Raw genomic sequence first — 17,980 nt, forward strand, 5'->3', positions numbered from 1 at the left:
CATTCATGCTGTTTTTTTATTTCGTAATTCAACACAAATCGTTTAGAATGCAGCATTAGCAATAAACAGAAATTCCATCAAGAGTTGATTGTATGGTATTAAAATTTTTGAATCAAATCACACGCTTCAGTACAAAGTTGTGTTTTGATGAATCGATTTACATCAATTTTCATAGTGAGAGTTCCTAAATTCACTTCTAAATCTATGCAATGTGAGCACACAAAAATATTTTTCATTTCATAGTACGAGAAATAGTGGTAAAAATAATTCATACCATCCAGAAATTTGTCAATTCTCTTCTTCCATGTTTTGACGTCACTTGAATTACTCGTGTTGTACCAGACCAAAGATCCCTGATTTATATCATCCGAAATCGGACGAAAACCAAGGCCTGAAAATGAAGAAGGGTTGAAACGAAAATGTATATTTCAAATAAACACTATTTATTTTAATGTTGCTATGGGAATTTTTTTGCAAGAGATTTGTTGTGCCTCAACTATCGTTATTGAGTTTATTCTTGATAACACTTTGCCTAGTTTGTTATCAACTTCTATTATAGTTATCCCAAACCATGTCTAAAGATACTGTTATTGAAATGGAATACTTCGAGTAAAGGTAGTGATTCCCTACCAAAAAATTTAACAAAATTGACCATACAACACAACTTTGATACTTATTTTAAAATCATGCCTTGCTTCTCGACTAAAATACTATCACCATATCTTACCAGGGCTTGTACCAATGAGACTATCTTCTAATATGTATGTTGGTTGTTTCAAATCAATCGATAGCATCAATCCTTTGTAGCAAATCGCACAGAGTATTACTAGCACGGTGAAGAAGACCAAGTAGAAAAGACCGACAACACCTAGTAGAATTTTTTGAAAGGTTATACATCAAAATTCGTGGACAGTATCTACTTAGGTATATTAGATTATGATTGTCATATATTGTATTTTTTTCTTATTCGCCCAACATTTCAAGCAAAAGCTTTCCTATATAACTAGAAGACTTTTACGCAGATGGACTTTTAGGGTAAATATTTGTTTTATTGCATATGGAAAATTGACATAAGATATGAGAATTTAGAGATAATTAAGTCACTGTTATAATCTTGTCTACAATAATTTGAAATTATGATATTTCTCTACGCATTATCTGAATATTTATAATATAAGTAGGAATTAGTATAGTACATTTATAAACTGTACTGTCTACTCTTAGATATTTGAAAGTGTTGAAAAATGATAACAATAAATAAGATGTTCGCGCAACTTTATTAATATTATGTTAGTTTGTAAATTTATAACAACAAATATTTTAGTTTTGTTATATTCGTATGTTGTACCTATTTACCACGTATAAGGTGACTAAAGGGTCACAACAGTAGATTTACTTTCTTATTCCACATGACAAGTAGTTCTACGTTATAGTAATTCAAATTAAGTACTTATTGTCCGCGCCAGAAATTCGTGGGCCGATACTCGAATCGGCAGTTACGTACGTTCGCTTGACCGGTGAGGGCGCAGCGAAAGTTAGTTAGTCTTGAGCGCTCGAATAGGTAGGACGTGTTAGGTTTTCCTTAGCCACGCGCGTCGATTATTTCGTTTCGCGTAGTTTTAAGATTTATCCGTTTAAGTTAGTCGGGGGAGACGCGGTTCACCGTCCGGTTAGACCGGAGGTGCCCGTCTCCCGGGCGAGCGTCATCGCGGCGACATACATTGTCGCCCGAGCACTTCAGCATTGCTTTCCCGAGACGTCGGGACCGCTGTTTGCACGGCATTGGGCCACCCTGACGCTCCCCATTCTCCGCTTCCACGTTAGCGTTGGAAGTTGCGGTTCATGGTTTACTCATACGAGTACACGGCATTGGGCCATCTTGCACGCTTCCCCTTACCCGCTTCCACGTTAGCGTTAGAAGTTGCGGATCACGGTTTCTCATGGAGACTTAGATAAGTTGGCTTAAGATTATTGAATGATCATTCAATCTAGTTGACAAGGAACGCACCAGCGACTGTATCATCCTGTATTATGATAATCTGATTTCCAGTTAATGAACACTTGTCTTGCTTCGGCTTTTCCCTCTGCACCGTGAGGGTTTTTATGCCGAAGCAAGCGTCTTGTCTTTCCCGCGAAATCGTGTTATTTATTTATTCACCCTCTCACTCACTCATCCCATCCCGATTGAAGTTAGAGAAGAACTCTGGTCAAACGATCTAAACATAAGAAGTTTTGTAAAAGTTATTCTCAATATAAATATTCGAAGGAGCAGAAATTGTAAAATATATACTAAACTTTAATATTCTCTATAAGAAGGCGTGACGAAGTGGGTAACACTTATACTCTCTGCTACTGGGGTTGAGAGAAATTCTAAAACTTTATACGGAAAACGGCCAAATATTTCCGAGCTGTCCCGAATTCAACCGAAGGACTAGACCGCCCTTACATCGAGGACACGCGTTCTCTTGTGTTATTGGGATTGTGTGTACTCAGTACTAGTTGTATGAATCTTATCTTTCGAACGTACACGATTAGTAACAATTATTTTTCAAATATATTTGTGGTGGTTGGCTAACTGGATTGCGTTGCAATTATTCTTATGAAAGAAGTGTAAGTATTAACGGATTACGAAAGTCTGTGATTTGAAAGCTTATACCCTTACTAAAACACGTGTAGTTTTTGAGGTGAGGAACGTCACATCAAATACTGGCTTTTTATAATATAAAAGAAATTCTGATGATTGTTAGGCCGAATGTTGAAGGTAGTATTGGTTTTTAAATATTGAAAAGTACATCGAGGCTTTAATAATTTATATTTACCTAAAAAATGTTCGGTGATCTGGTCGGTGACTTCGAACCTGAGGTCTAAGTGAGCGTCCTTACAGTGACTTACAGTTTCAATCTATAGTAAGTCGCAAATATCGTCGATTGAAGCAAATAAACTTTAATATTAAGATTAAAACCTTAGCGGTAGGAATTGGGAATAAAGTGTATTGAATGATTTAGCATTCTATCAAAAATATGATGATGTAGAATTATGTCCTTCAGAGCTTAGATTCGGGGAAGCATAAATGCAAATAAACAACAACGGCTTTCTCCGAGGTTGTCTCAGTCCCCACTAACAGTAAGTAAAATACGAAATTTGAAATCCTGTTGAAGGTTCTCAGTTTATTACTTTCTTATTTCGATATTCATTACTTTAATTTGTTTCAAATACTCTAATTATCAGAAGGGTTAAATAATTTCCAACACTTGAAATTTGAAAAGGGGACATCGATAAAATTTTGTGGAAATTTCGGTTTTTTATATATTGTTTTTTTATTTACAAAAGAGGTATATAAAAAGTCTTTTCATCAATTTTCACCATCGCTAACACACTAGATCGTATAAGGTATACGATACTCAGAATTTCACTTGAGAAATCGTCACAAGAGAAGACACAAAATATGATTTTGCTTCATACGTGAATAAACTAAGCGATGGAAAGTACTACATAAATAAAAATTGGATGTGATATTTTATTTTTATAACTACACGTGTAATAAGTGCAATACAAATAAAATAAAAATGGTGAAATCATTTGAAATATGTTTATCTTTTTCATCCGCCTGGTGTCCACACGAAGTTTACTTGGGTGTGTGTGTGTGTGTGCACACGCGCTCGCGTTCACTACTTACAGTATACTCTGCATAGGTACGTATATGCACGGTAAAATGTAGAGTCGAACGCCGGTGTGTGTGAGTGCATATGTGTATACACACATATATATATATTGTTATAAAGGGTGAAATGATCAATCACCCGTGTTATCGTCTTTCTAATGATCTAGTAGTCATCTTAAACTGTAAGCTTTTATATGGCATAAAATGAGTAGGGTTGCTGCGTCAAAAAATATTATCGTAAAAACAGTCAGTCTCTAGACTTTAAAAAGAGAACTTCGTATCAAAATATATCCGCTTCCTTCTCAAATAATCCTCGTTTCGTGAGACTTCTTTGGCTCGGCGTACGCTTAATTTGCACAGAGAATTCTCTCAGTCCATTCGTACTTTTCCTCGTTGTTACACTGGTGTCAGAAGTGGGATCTCTTCTGTGCCTTTTAAGTGGATTTCGAGTAAAAGGAAGTGAACAAAAAAAAAAAATGGAAAGATCTCCTCTGATGAGAGCATCACGCGTGAAGCGACGAGCTACCGGACGTGTTTCGTCGTGCTAACGCTCTCCTGAACCGGCGTTTCTTCCTTTTTCTCCTCGTTTGTAAGCTGAGGTTCAGCCCCAGCCCCAACTAGCTCTCTTGGCAGAGCTTATCCAAGGAAATCAAGATTTACTGATGCGACAGTAACAACAGCAACAACAACAGCAACAATAGCAGCAACAAGAACAGCTGAATCTTCTGCAAGAACTACTCTCCCAACAACGTCAACAACAGGAAATCGTGTCCCAGGCACTGATCAGGATCCTGCAAGGTGTGCAGAGGCTACAGGAGCGGCCACGGGAACTCCCAATTCCCCCAGTCCCGTCCCAAAGTAGAAGGACTTCTCTTCCTTCAGTCCCGGTCCCAGCAAAGAGGACATCCATTCATTCAACTCCGGATCAATCAAGGTCTGTCGCTATTTATGGGGAAGGCGAAATTCCCCCTGTTGCTAATAATTTTCCACCTACTCATGTCTCAGGACAAGCTCAGGTTAGCTCTTTTCCGGAATGCCACGATGTTCCGTCACGTGATATTTCGAAAGTAGTTGAGCCTCCTGTCGCGTCGTCTCATCCTAGCGTGGATATTCAGTCGGGGTTCTTGGCCTTCTCAAAATCGCTCGGTACTGTCAAAGGTCTCTCTGCGCAGACTCAGAGCTCGTTCGGACTCAATCAGGTCTCTGTACCTGCCGCGAGTATTGTAGAGTTGCCTTCGGAACAATCGAATTTAAAGCCCGGTTCGTATCACGGTTCGTCTGCTTGGAGTCTATACGAACGTCAGTTCAACATGATAGGTAACGTTGATGGTTGGAGTCCGTCCCAGAAAGCACCTAATTTGACAGCCTCTTTGTCCGTCCGGCCTTGGTAGTTTTTGGATCGCTTTCAGATTCGGATTCTGAAAACTTCGACAGCATTTGTGCGGCTCTTAAACTTCAGTTAGGCAAAGAACATCTTTCCAAACTTTATTTCACTCACTGGTTATGAGAGGAATTAACGACAACAGAGTCAAGGCGGCTAGGTGGTCTAGTGGAGTAAGGCTCCCGTCAAGCATCTCTAGATACCAGGTTCGATTCCTGGCTCCGTCTTTAATTTTACGAAAACACTAGTTTTTCAAATTTATATCTCCAACAATGAATTTTCTCGTAACTAATGATACTGCACATCCGCATATCATTTATTAGACAGCTTTGACCATCTTGCGTGGCTTCCCATCAGAAGCGTAAGATTCCAACATGTAAACATTCATCTACATACTTTCTTACATCAGGTGCTCCAGAGACGATAACTTTCTATTTATTTCACTCAGTTTGAAAATAGACGTCAGGGGCCCAAGAAAGATTTAACCTCTCTCGGAAACGACATCGAACGTCTCGCTCGATACTCCCTTACCGATTGTGCGGAAAAAGCTAGAGATCAGATAGCTCGGGCGAAATTCATAAATACAATTCAGAATCCAGAGCTTCGGTATCATCTGAGGCTCGCAGCTCCAACTTCTCTACATGAAGCAATTATTAAGGGCTTAGAATTAGAAGCTATAAACGAGGCCGATTGAGGTTCGTGTCAACTTCATCGATTAAGAAAAGCTGAACCTTCGAAAAATTCTTCGTCCCGTCCTTCAGTCAATCAGCCTAGCTTAGATTTTCTTCCAAGAAGGAAAAATAGTGATTTCTCTCGTTACCATAATAGATCAAACTCCAATCGGCCTGTCTCAGAGTGCCAGTTTTGCGGCGTAAGGGAACATATCGCGAAGAATTGTTTCAAACTCGACCGTCAGTTGAAGACTGTGGTAGATTCGTGGCGCAATAATGCCTCCAAGAGAGCACCCTCTAATCCGGTTCAACCTTCTGTTCCTCAGAATTCGGGAAACTAGCTACCGATGTATCGAAAGGGCGGATATCATCGGTTTCTTCCAAGTTCCTTAGCCCTATTGCTTCACAGTTCGTGGCTAGAGGCCTGCGCCGTACCGGCCTATATGCTAAAGGTTCCGTTAATGGACTAGGTTGTTTGTGGGTGATAGATACCGGAGCCGAAATTTTCGTTGTTCGTCCTGATATGATTTCGTCTCTTGCTTCAATTAATTCTTCTGTGTCTATTCGTACTGCTACCGGAGCAACTACCCCTGTCCTAGGTAAGATGGTCGTGCAGGTAAAAGTAGCGGATTGTCTTCAATCCCCACATGAAGTTCTAGTAGCTGATATAAAAATGAAGGCATTTTAGGCGTAGATTTTTTTTCCGCTCACAACTGCGTCATTTCTACCGGGGATTCGACTCTCTGTTCTGGTTACCGTAAAATCAACCTCGAAACGTCTAGGTTTATTAACTCTTCTCAACAGAAAGAAACCCTCTCGTCTTTGCGCGTTTTAGAACATGTTTCGGACTCTTTAGTCGTTCCTTCTTATCTTACGGAACTCCTTACTAGGTCTTCTGAAGATTTAGATATCGCTCAGACTAACAGTCTCGTTTGCCTTTTTAACGATTTCAAAGAGACTTTTGCTAAAGACTCTGCCGACATCAGGAGATGTACCATAGCTAAGCATTCAATAGATGTAGGGAATAACGCTCCAATTAAACAGGCAGCTCGACGGCTTCCTTTATATGGTCGCAGGGGAGTTGAAAAATTAGTAGAGGATATGAGAACAGCAGATGTTATTGAGCCGTTTTCTAGTCCGTGGGCTTCTCCCATTGTCTTGGTCAATAAAAAAGATGGTTCCAAGAGGTTTTGTATAGATTATAGGAAGTTGAACGAGATCACCAAGAAAGATGCATATCCGCTTCCTCAGACAGGGGATACCCTTGATTTAATTTCTGGTGCCCGTTGGTTCTCTACGATTGATTTACAGAGTGGTTATTGGCAAGTCGAAATGAATCCGTTAGACAAAGCGAAAACAGCTTTTGTCACAGGGTTAGGTGGACCTTGGCAATTTAAAGTTATGCCTTTTGGCCTTTGTAATGCACCAGCTACCTTCGAAAGAGCGATGGAATTCGCCCTTCAAGGTCAGACTGGCAAGATTTGTTTAGTTTATCTCGATGACATCATTGTGTTTGGTAAGACTTTTGAGGAAGAATTGGAAAATCTTGAGCAGGTCTTTAGTCGTTTATTCCAAGCTGGTCTAAAAATGAGTCCCAAAAAATGTCATTTTTTCAAAAAGGAAGTAACTTTTCTCGGACACGTCGTTTCAGCAGAAGGTGTTAAGACAGATCCTTCTAAAATAGGAAAGGTCTTGAATTGGCCTCGTCCCGATTCAAAAGCAAAGGTTCAAAGTTTCTTAGGACTTTGTACTTATTACAGACGTTTCGTTAAGGGCTTTGCTTTTATAGCGAGACCCCTCCATGCTCTTACAGGAATTAAAGTTGTTTTTGATTGGACTTCCGAATGTGAAGGAGCCTTTGATCTCCTTAAAAAATTATCAACTTCGTCACCGATATTAGCTCATCCCATCACCGATTCTCAATTCATCGTAGATTCTGACGCTTCTCTCTGTAGTATAGGTGGGATTTTGTCTCAAATACAGGATAACCAAGAGCGCGTTATTACTTACTTCAGTCGGGTCTTGTCTAAACCGGAACGCAATTATTGTGTTACCCGTAGGGAATTATTGGCGATGGTAAAATCTATTTGCCATTTCCATCATTATCTTTATGGAAGGAAATTTTTGATTCGTACGGACGATGCTTCCTGAACTTGGCTTCTTTCGTTCAAATCACCTGAAGGCCAAGTAACTCGATGGTTGGAGAGGTTAGGTCAATATGACTTCGAAATTAAACACCGTCCCGGAGTTCTGCATGGTAATGCTGATGCACTTTCTCGTCGTCCGTGCGGGGACGATTGCAAACAGTGCTCTCGTTTAAATAAACAGCAAGATCCCTCGCTTAACGTTCGACAAATTTCCGTCGTTGATAATGAAGAAGACTGAATCATCGCTCAGGAGAAGGATTTAGATCTCCTCCTAGTTCGGAATTGAAAACCCACAGGAGTTAGGTCTTAGTGGGAAAAAATATCTTCTGTGAGTCAGTCTTTGAAAATTTACTGGGCGCAGTGGGACTCCTTGTTTCTCCTCGATCAGTTGCTTTATAGGAAATGGGAATCACCTGACTCCAGGTCGGTACGTTGGCAGCTTCTGGTGCCTAGAGAAAAGATAGCCGAGATTTTGTCAAGCTTTCATGATTCACCTGTCGGTGGCCATTTCGCTTCTAATAAGACTTTAGGTAGGATCAGAGAAAGGTATTTTTGGGCTCACTGCCGAGCTGACGTTGAAAATTGGTGCAGAACTTGCACGGTTTGTTTAGCCAAGAAGGGACCTCCTGAAAAAGGGAAGAGTTCTCTTCAAATATATAACGTAGGAGCTCCATTTGAAAGAGTCGCAATGGATATCCTAGGCCCTCTTCCTCTTTCTAGGTCAGGAAATCGGTATGCCCTGGTGACAGCAGATTATTTTAAAAAGTGGTTAGAAGTAGTCCCAATTCCGAATCAAGAAGCTAGCACCGTTGCTCGAGCTTTCGTTCGAGAATTCGTCTGTCGTTACGGAGCTCCTCTTGAATTACACAGATTAGGGTCGAAATTTTGAGTCGAATTTGATGAAGGAGTTCCTTCAAATTTTAGGGATTAGAAAAACTCGTACTACCGCTTTGCATCCGCAGTCTAATGGAATGGTAGAAAGATTGTATAGGACGCTTCTTCGTTATCTTTAGTCTTTCGTTGATCAGGATCAGAAAGATTGGGATGAGTGGATTCCCTTATTTCTTTTATCGTATCGCTCTGCAATTCACGACACCACCGGTTTTTCTCCAGCCATGATGTTGACAGGTCGGGATCTTCGACTTCCGTCAGATTTAGAAAAGGGCGTCTTCCGTAACTTTGTCCCAGGTGATTTTTAATTCCGTTTTCCGTCAAAAATTGGACGAGGTTCATGAATTTGCTAGGGAAAGAATTCGTATGGTCTCCGATAAGACTAAGGATCGTTATGACATTAGAGCTAGAAATTTAAAATTTGAGAAGGGAGATTCCGTTTGGTTATTTCAACCTCGTCGGCAACAAGGGCGTTGTCCCAAACTCCAAAGTAATTGGGAAGGTCCTTATTTTATTGTTGACCGGATTAACGACGTTGTTTTCAGAATGAGCCGTTCCCCTCGTTCCAAATCCAAAGTCGTTCATCTGGATCGCTTAGCTCCTTATCAGTCAAGAGCATCGTTTCAGTAGCTCTCTGAAGGTTAGAAAGTTCGTTGACAGGTTAAGGTTAGTTCGATGTTGTTCGATACGGGAAATTTTGATGCATCGATTTCTTTGGCTTGAAGAGTGTTTCGGTTCTGCGCTTGGATGAAGTAGTGAGTGTTTGGTCAATCCTCTCTTTTTTGTTTCTAACCAATATATCAGTTTCTTTGAGTTTTTATAGATTTTCCCCGACGAATCTGCCGTCTTTGGCTGTTCCCGATGTTACCTCCAGCTGTACTGTTTGTCCGGTCTTAGCCTGGGTTCTCAGGATATTCAGATAAGATCGTCCCTTTTCTTTTATTGAATGAGTTATAAATCCAATCAATCGTGTATTTTTCCCCCAAATTTGCTTAGCGAATTGGGAATCATCCGCTTCCTCTCACTTTTGTCCTCCCAACTCTAGGGTGTGCTGTGTCCGGAGGAAACCCCGGGTCGGTTCACCTGCCCTTATCTTGGTCCCCGCAAGAACTTTGAAAGAAAATCTCTTCCTCTGGGATCCGTTCTGTCCCCTGCCCTTCGATCTGTCTCGTGTCTTCGGCCAAGGAATCTCATGAAGAACTCACTAACTCACCCTTAACACTTACCTTTATAAAACAAGGCACATAAATTTTGAAATTCAATTGAACGCTCACCTATCTGCTCAAGGTTTTCTGTGGTTTACCTTGAGACTGTGGGCAAATACCAGATAGTAAAAAGGGAGTCTTTTAATTTTTACAGCCACAGCTCCAACCCACCTTTGAGCACTGACTGCTAGATCACTTTTTTTGCAATTGTTTAACTTTTCCGAGTCGGGTCGACTCTTTTCCTCGGGGGGGAGTAATGTTACAAAGGGTGAAATCACCCGTTTTGTCCCCTTTTAAATGATCTAGTAGTCATTATAGATAAAAGACGTTTATAAACCTCTTATGTCTTCCAAAAAAATAAGGTTGCTGCGTCAACCTACATTATTGTGAAAACAGTCTATCTCGAGACTTTAAAAGGAGAGCTTCATCACTAAATAAATCCGTTTCCTCTCTCAATTTTCCGTTTCGTAACAATACGTTCAAATCACAATTTTTTGCACATTTTTTGCAACTAGAGCAGGGTTTGTTAAGTGCTCAGACATAAGAAATTCATTCATTAAATTCAGCATAAATTATTTCTGATTTCTTCTTGGTTCGGCTCCGGTCTGAGTATATTAACAATATATCATTGCAATATCCTTCTTTCGATTTCTAGTCCTATGAGCCTAACATTCTACTATATTACTCTGTATTCGATTCCCATATATCATTATTATCTTGTTATTTCCATATCCAGTTCTTTCCAAGTTATTTAGTTTAAGTTCAGTTTTAAGTTGTTATTACACCTGTATAATCATCTATTGTCATTAAGAATATCCTCTGTATAAATCTATGTATTATATGTTGCCCCATAGCGTGCTAGGGCATATTAAACTATCTATCTATCTATCTCTCCCTCTCCCTCTCCCTCTCCCTCTCCCTCTCCCTCTCCCTCTCCCTCTCCCTCTCCCTCTCCCTCTCCCTCTCCCTCTCCCTCTCCCTCTCCCTCTCCCTCTCCCTCTCCCTCTCCCTCTCCCTCTCCCTCTCCCTCTCCCTCTCCCTCTCCCTCTCCTTCTCCCTCTCCCTCTCACTGTTCGTCTACTGAAAGAAATAGAGAGGGAGAGAGGGAGGGAGACAGAGACAGAAAGTCACATGGAGGGGGCATAACGCTTTTCAGAACGTCACGAAAATTAACAGATAGAAACGATGTAAGTCTCTATATCTAATCACATTCGGTGTTAAAGAAAAATCGTAAGGAACTTCGTTCCTGGCGGGGTCCCCCGACCGCACACGTTTTTCACATAAAATACGAATCTGTCAAGACAAAAAAATGGGGGTGTCTATTTAAAAAAATCGAAGTCGACCTTCATTTGCCCTTGAACTTCTAAGCTGACCTGAAAAAAATTATATCCATTAGATCCTGCTTCAAAAATGACGAAACTTTTGGTTGAAACATCCTTGTCGAAAATGCTTCATTTCCAAGTTATCCACGTTTGTCAACTTAAATGGAACACCCTGTATAACCATTTGTCGTGTACCTATATAAAATGTAGAATTATAATAACGAACACTGCGTACAACGTGAGCTCATTGTAAGTCCGTAGCAAATATGACGAAATTGTTTGGTCTACCAGGAATCTTGGTGATACTAGGTTGTTAGCGCGCAAGCGAAGTTTTGCGTTAAAATACGTTACGTTATAGCATCGAATATCGAATTACAGACAACCAGGTTCCTGACAAACCAAATTTGATTTTTTTTATTGCAACCAGAGTATGACAAGATTCAATATATTTGAAAAACAAATTAAATATTCGCAAATTGTGACACCTTCAATTTATTCGATTTTTTCTCTTGAATTCGCTCAGTAACAATATCACTTATTTTCACTTTTTTATGAATTAGTCATTTATAAAAATTTCATATAGTTCCTTTCAGATTCTATACAGTTTCTCACATTTGATAACGTCTTCTCAGAGATGAAAAAACTCTATTTCTAATTACCACAACAGTATTAGTTTTTTTGTGTTCTTTGTAATTAGTGAGACTTGATAAAATCGAATTGATTCATCGCTGGAATGACTTTATCAAATTTGAAAAAACCTATAGAATCCGAAGATATGTTTCGAAGTTTTTCTAAATAACATAATTTGTGAAAAAAAGTTAAAGAAAATGTGATCTTATTTCATAGTAAATAGAAAACTCAAAAGTGAAGAACCAAAAAGATTTGACAAAAATCAGGTAAGCTACTCTTACGTAGTGTACCAAAACCCAGGAAGGGAAACAATAAAATGGGCCGAGTTCTGGAGGTTGAAATCGACGTGATAAGTCCCATACATAAATGTACCCTCACAGAAAAAAACACTGAATTTTTGGGGGTAAACCTCAAAATTTAGGGGTTTACCCTCAAAGTTGAGGATAAACCCTTCCCAAAAGTTGAAGGTAAACCATCATTAATATAATATAATATCAAATCAAATACAATCATCCAACTGTTGGGGATAAACCCTCAACAATTGAAGGTTCATCCCCAAGAGTTGAAGGTGCACCCGCGACGTTGAAGGTAAACCCATAACGATAAAGGTTAATTACTAACAATTGAGGCTTCAATCCCCAAGACATGAAGGTGAACCCTCGACGTTGAAGGTACACCTTCAACGATGAGGGTAATTCGTATCCCCAAAATTTAACTGATGTTAAATGTGAGGGTGAACTATCAACATTGCAGGGATTGTCCCCTGCAACCCCAAGGGATACACCTAACTCTTCTTGAGGGTAAACTCTAAAACTTGGGTGTCAACGCGAAAATATAATATGTAAAAGATTGGTAATGAACTGTTCATTCCATTGCAGGGTAATATAACCCGTGAAATTTCCATGGTAATTTTTATGATATTCGTTGAAGTTCTATTATTCTCAACAACATCTGAAATGATCTATCTATATATAATTTATAGAAAAACCAATGATCCAATTTGAATTCAAGTTTCGAGCAGCTCGCTGGAATTAGGCCATCGCATCATATAGTATAAGGATCACTATTGATATTTGTTGATGTATGTACTATACATTTATATTGTACACACATATATCTACACTCTGTATTGTATACTGACATTGAGGAAACCGAATCTGACCTACACGTATGTATTCTAATACCGAGTGAGTGTGTGAGAAGCAAGAGTGTTGTTTTTCTGTACACAGAGTCGAACAGAGTCGAAAACAAGATCGCAGGCAAAGCGCCACGAATGTCTGGTGTTGTCCCGAATATTCAAATATTAACTCTTAACGTATTTCTATATAATAAATATACCAATAGAATTATTGGAGCCTCATTTTTTCCCAACCATTCTAACATGGTAGCAGAGCGTGGTTCCTTCTTGGCTTGAAGTAAAGTGAAACGAGAAAGTGCGCGTATGTGAAACGCAGAAAATTCGAACACGAAGGAACATTCGAGAACGTTGGAGAAGATCCAAGATGGAGGAAAAAAGGACCACCATACCAGTGTTTGACGGGGAAGACTATAACATGTAGAAGAAAAGAGTAATGATGTCCCTAAGAATGAAAAAGTGTGATGAGGTGATAAAAAGAGAAAGAAAAAGTACAGATAAAGAAGAATGGGACGAAAACGATCTAAAAGCGATCAACTATATCTACAGTGCGATTTCAAACAAGCAGTTGGAGTTCGTGTGCGACGAGACGTCGGCTCATGGAATAATAAAAAAGTTCGATGAAATATACTTGAAAGAATCTACGGCGCTACAAATTGCTTATAGAAATAAACTAGAAAAAATGAAGCTTGAGCAATATGAAGACTCGGCGACATTTTTTAGTGAATTTGGAAAATGCGTGAACGAATTGAAAAGTGCGGGCGCAAACGTAAATGAAAGAGAAAAATTGAATTACATGTTGAATACGCTACCAAGTCAGTACAGTTACATTGGTGACTTGATCGATGCACTGAAAGAAGAAGATCAGACAGCAGCTTACGTGAAGAATAAAATTCAAATAGCAGAAATAAAGAATAAAAATGATCTAGGAGAAAGAAAATCGAATGTATTTGCCGCCAAAAAGGAAAAAAGGGAAGGCTGTTTCAAGTGCGGAAAATTTGGGCATTTCGCACGCGATTGCTATGCGGGACAAGATGGCGTCAGCTCTGGACGGAGCAACGGCAGTTGAAGAGGCTCGCTACGTGGTCGGACCAGAGGCAGAGCAGGAAGAGGAAGCTATGGCAGAGGGCACGGAAACTCTCATCGGCAGGGAGCCAACATAGGTCAACAACAACATCACAGCAACGATTCGGGCGCAAGCGCATGGGTAGTAAAGTTATGTAACAATGAAATTTTGTGGCTACTAGATAGCGGATGTAGCGATCACATTGTCAACGATGAGAAATATTTTGAAAAGAGTATAAAACTAAAGAAACCGATTGATATCTTCTTGGGGGATAATAGATCAATAAAAGCAACGAAGATAGGGAACGGAGTGTGTTATTTTAATGCGTATGGAACAAAAAATGAAGTGAATATGAAAAATGTATTTCTCGCGGAAAAAATGCATGGAAATTTAATTAGCTATGGAAAAATAATGGAAAAAAAACGTAATTGTCTCAAAGGGTGATACGTCGGAGATTATTGATAGTAATAATAAAGTAATTGCAGTAGGGTTCAGAGAGAATAAAATTCTGAAACTAAAAGGTACATTAAAAAATAAAATGGGTAATGTTAACAATATCGAATGCAATAATACATATAAAATGAGTTCAAAAGAGAAATGGCACAGGAGGTTAGGCCATGTTAATTTTGGGTAGATATCTGAACACATTAAGTAAAGAACAATTGGTAACAGGTATCCCTTGTGAGTTGGAATCCGAATACATGAAATGCAAAACCTGTATTGAGCGTAAAATGCACTGTTTACCTTTTAATAACAATAGAACTAAGGCTAAAGACGTATTAGAAATTATCCACACTGATGTTTGTGGTAGTTTCAAAACAGCGGGTTTGAACGGAGAAAAATATTTTGTTTCCTTCATTGATGACTACAGTAAAGTAGCTAAAGCGTATTGCATTAAAACCAAGCGTGAAGTGTTTGATTGTCTAGTTCAGGACTTCCCAACCGGTGTGGCGCGCCCCCCTGGTGGGGCGTAGAGAAATAGCAAGGGGGGCGCAACACGCGTTTGCAATTTCGAAAGAAAATTAATTTAACGGATTTTAACGCGTATATTATAACGTCATAATATCACAGTGATTGATTCCGTCTAGTCCGGGAGTTAACGACAGAAATTTCCGGGTCATTTGCGCAAGCTTCATTTTTTTTGTATGAGTTATGTTTGTAACGTATAATAATAATAATGTGAACGTATAACAACGATCGTCTTTCAGGCCGATAAAGATGCAGCGTCGTAGCCGCGGTCTCGGCCGCGGTGCTCGCGCGCTGCATGCCGAACGCAACTTCATACGCTTGGCAGACGACCTTCGCGGTATCTTATTAGTGGCAGACTATTATTTTTGTGTTTGCTGATATAAAAAGAAGCATTTCAATTAATTTCATCCTTGCGGGCATAAATTTTTTTACTATTTTTTTTGCGCTTACTTGCGTGGGTGGCAGACGAATTTTGTTGCGGAATTTAGGTGGCAGACGATAATTTCTAAGCTTCTTATGTTTCAACTGGTACATAAAATCAGTTTCGCGTATGCGGCTATAAATTTTTTTTATCGATTTTTTGCTGCAATTGTAACCCTCCTGTAACCCCCTGTCGCGGGGGTGCGCTGGCAGACGTTCAGATTAATATTATACGTTACAAATATAACTCATATAAAAAAAATGAAGCTTGCGGAAATGGTGCAATGAAATCTGTCGTTAACTCCCGGACTAGTCGGTATCAACGTAGCCACGTAGCGTCGCTGCTGGACAAGTTTCGACCAGTAATCGCGGGAGGAGCGGGCGCCGGGCGGCCGGCGGAACTTCTCGCTTCTCGCTTCGGTCCGCTCCGGCCCGAAGTGATTTGTTAATTGCATACACAAGTTAATAAATATTGAAGTTTTGTTTTTAATACACATCTGTCATTAAAAGGTAAGTTTGTGTAATATTAGTTCATTAGTTAGGTAGCAGACATATTTAATTGAATGTAATGACCAATTTATTTTTATAGACTCAAAATGGCAGCAAAAAAGAGAAAATTTTCTGAAGATTATATTAAATATGGATTCATTTTTATTAAAAAAGACGACATACAATTGCCTCAGTGTGTTATATGTATGAAAGTTTTAAGTAATGATAGCATGAGGCCCAATCGCCTTCAAAGACATTTGACCCAGCATCATCCTACTCTGACAGCGAAGTCGAAAGAGTTTCTTTCTTCTAAAGCTGAAGTACTCAAGCGCATGAAATTGGATAAGTCAGGAAGTTATCACAAAGGAGTGTCACAACATGTCAAAGCTTCATTTGAAATAGCTTATTTGATTGCGAAGCAAAAGAAACCTCATACTATCGGCGAGGAATTAATCAAACCATGCGTTTTAAAAGCTACACAGATAATATTAGGAGAAGAATCAGAGCAAAAAATTAAATCGATTTCTCTGTCGAACAACACAGTGAAGCGTAGAATCGATGATATTGCAGCAGATATAAAGTCACAAATAATTAACAAACTAAAATTGTCACCATTTTTTGCCATTAGTTGCGATGAATCCACAGACATAACTAATTGTGCACAGTTAATCGTTTATGTTCGGTACATCAGCGGAGATATAATTGAAGAAGAGATTTTGTACTCTCAATCTTTGACAGCAGGCACTAAATCTGAAGACATATTTAATTCAATATCTGACTTCATTAAAAAAAGTGATTTGGATTGGAATAAACTCATTGGACTTTGCACAGATGGGGCTCCTGCAATGATAGGTGTCCGATCGGGCCTAGCTCAAAAACTCAAGGAAAAGAATCCTTCGATAGTTAGCACACATTGTGTTATTCATAGACAAGCTTTGGCTTCAAAAACATTGCCACAGAATTTACGCCAGATTTTAGACTCGGCCATACAAATCGTAAACTACATCAAGAGCAGTGCTTTGAACAGTCGATTATTTACTTTACTTTGTGAGGATCTCGATTCTGATCACAGAGTTCTTCTTTTTCACACAGAAATACGCTGGTTGTCCAAGGGCAACATGCTAGCTCGCCTTTACGAATTGAAAGAAGAGGTCATCCTATTTCTTGAGTTCAAGGAAAAAAATATTTTTTTGCAAATGTTCAAAAATGAACAATTTCAATGTAAGTTGGCCTATTTGGCTGATATATTTGACACCTTAAATCAGCTAAACTTGAAGCTTCAGGGCCAAAACGGCACTTTAATAAGTAACTATGATCATATTCAAGGTTTCATATCAAAACTTCAACTTTGGGATCAAAAGGTGTCTGCTGAAAATTTATAATGTTTTTCTCGGCTATACGAAGCAATTAAAAATAAAAAACTGGACGAAGATTTGAAAATTGAAATAATTACTCACTTGCAGACCTTGGTGAGCGAATTCCAACATTACTATCGAGACATAAATTCAGAATCACCAATATGGCACATGACCAGAAACCCATTTGTTGTCGATGTTTTACAATTACCAGAAGAAGTACAGGAAGAATTTCTAAAAATGAAAGCTGATTCGACCATGAAAGATGACTTCCATCTCTTGACATTGGAGAAGTTTTGGATAAAACGATTCCTTATTAATCCAAAAGTTGCTTCTCTTGCTTTGCGAATACTTCTTCCGTTTTCTTCAACATATATGTGTGAGACAGGTTTTTCAGCTTTGGTTTTAATTAAAACTAAGCAGCGAAATCGTCTTGCCGTCGACAGCGATCTGACAATAACTTTGGCAAAAACTGTACCTAGAATCGACAAGCTAGTACAGAACGTGCAAGCTCAAGTATCTCACTAGTAATAATATTAATATTCATTTGAAAATACATAAAAGTTGTAATTGATAAATAAATCATATTAAAATAAAGTGCGTTTGTTTTATTGCCACGAAAAATATTATGGGAGGTG

The 17,980-nt window shown here is 39.0% G+C and overlaps 1 protein-coding gene across 2 annotated transcripts in view; it reads right to left on the reverse strand.

The window, feature by feature from the left end:
* LOC124211850 (sodium/potassium-transporting ATPase subunit beta-2-like) overlaps nucleotides 1-17,980 on the reverse strand; it is a 55,739-nt gene that overhangs the window by 8,354 nt on the left and 29,405 nt on the right. Inside the window, exons 2-3 of one of the 2 annotated variants that reach the window (XM_046611336.1) lie at nucleotides 728-868; nucleotides 275-391 (exon numbers count right to left, since the gene is read on the reverse strand). In XM_046611336.1, the coding sequence (XP_046467292.1) occupies nucleotides 275-391; nucleotides 728-868 (258 nt within the window). The remainder of the gene's footprint in view (nucleotides 1-274; nucleotides 392-727; nucleotides 869-17,980) is intronic. The other variant, XM_046611340.1, reaches the window with a different exon arrangement.

The sequence above is a fragment of the Neodiprion pinetum genome, chromosome 2 (assembly GCF_021155775.2).
Source record: "Neodiprion pinetum isolate iyNeoPine1 chromosome 2, iyNeoPine1.2, whole genome shotgun sequence".
In the NCBI taxonomy this organism is placed as follows: domain Eukaryota; kingdom Metazoa; phylum Arthropoda; class Insecta; order Hymenoptera; family Diprionidae; genus Neodiprion; species Neodiprion pinetum.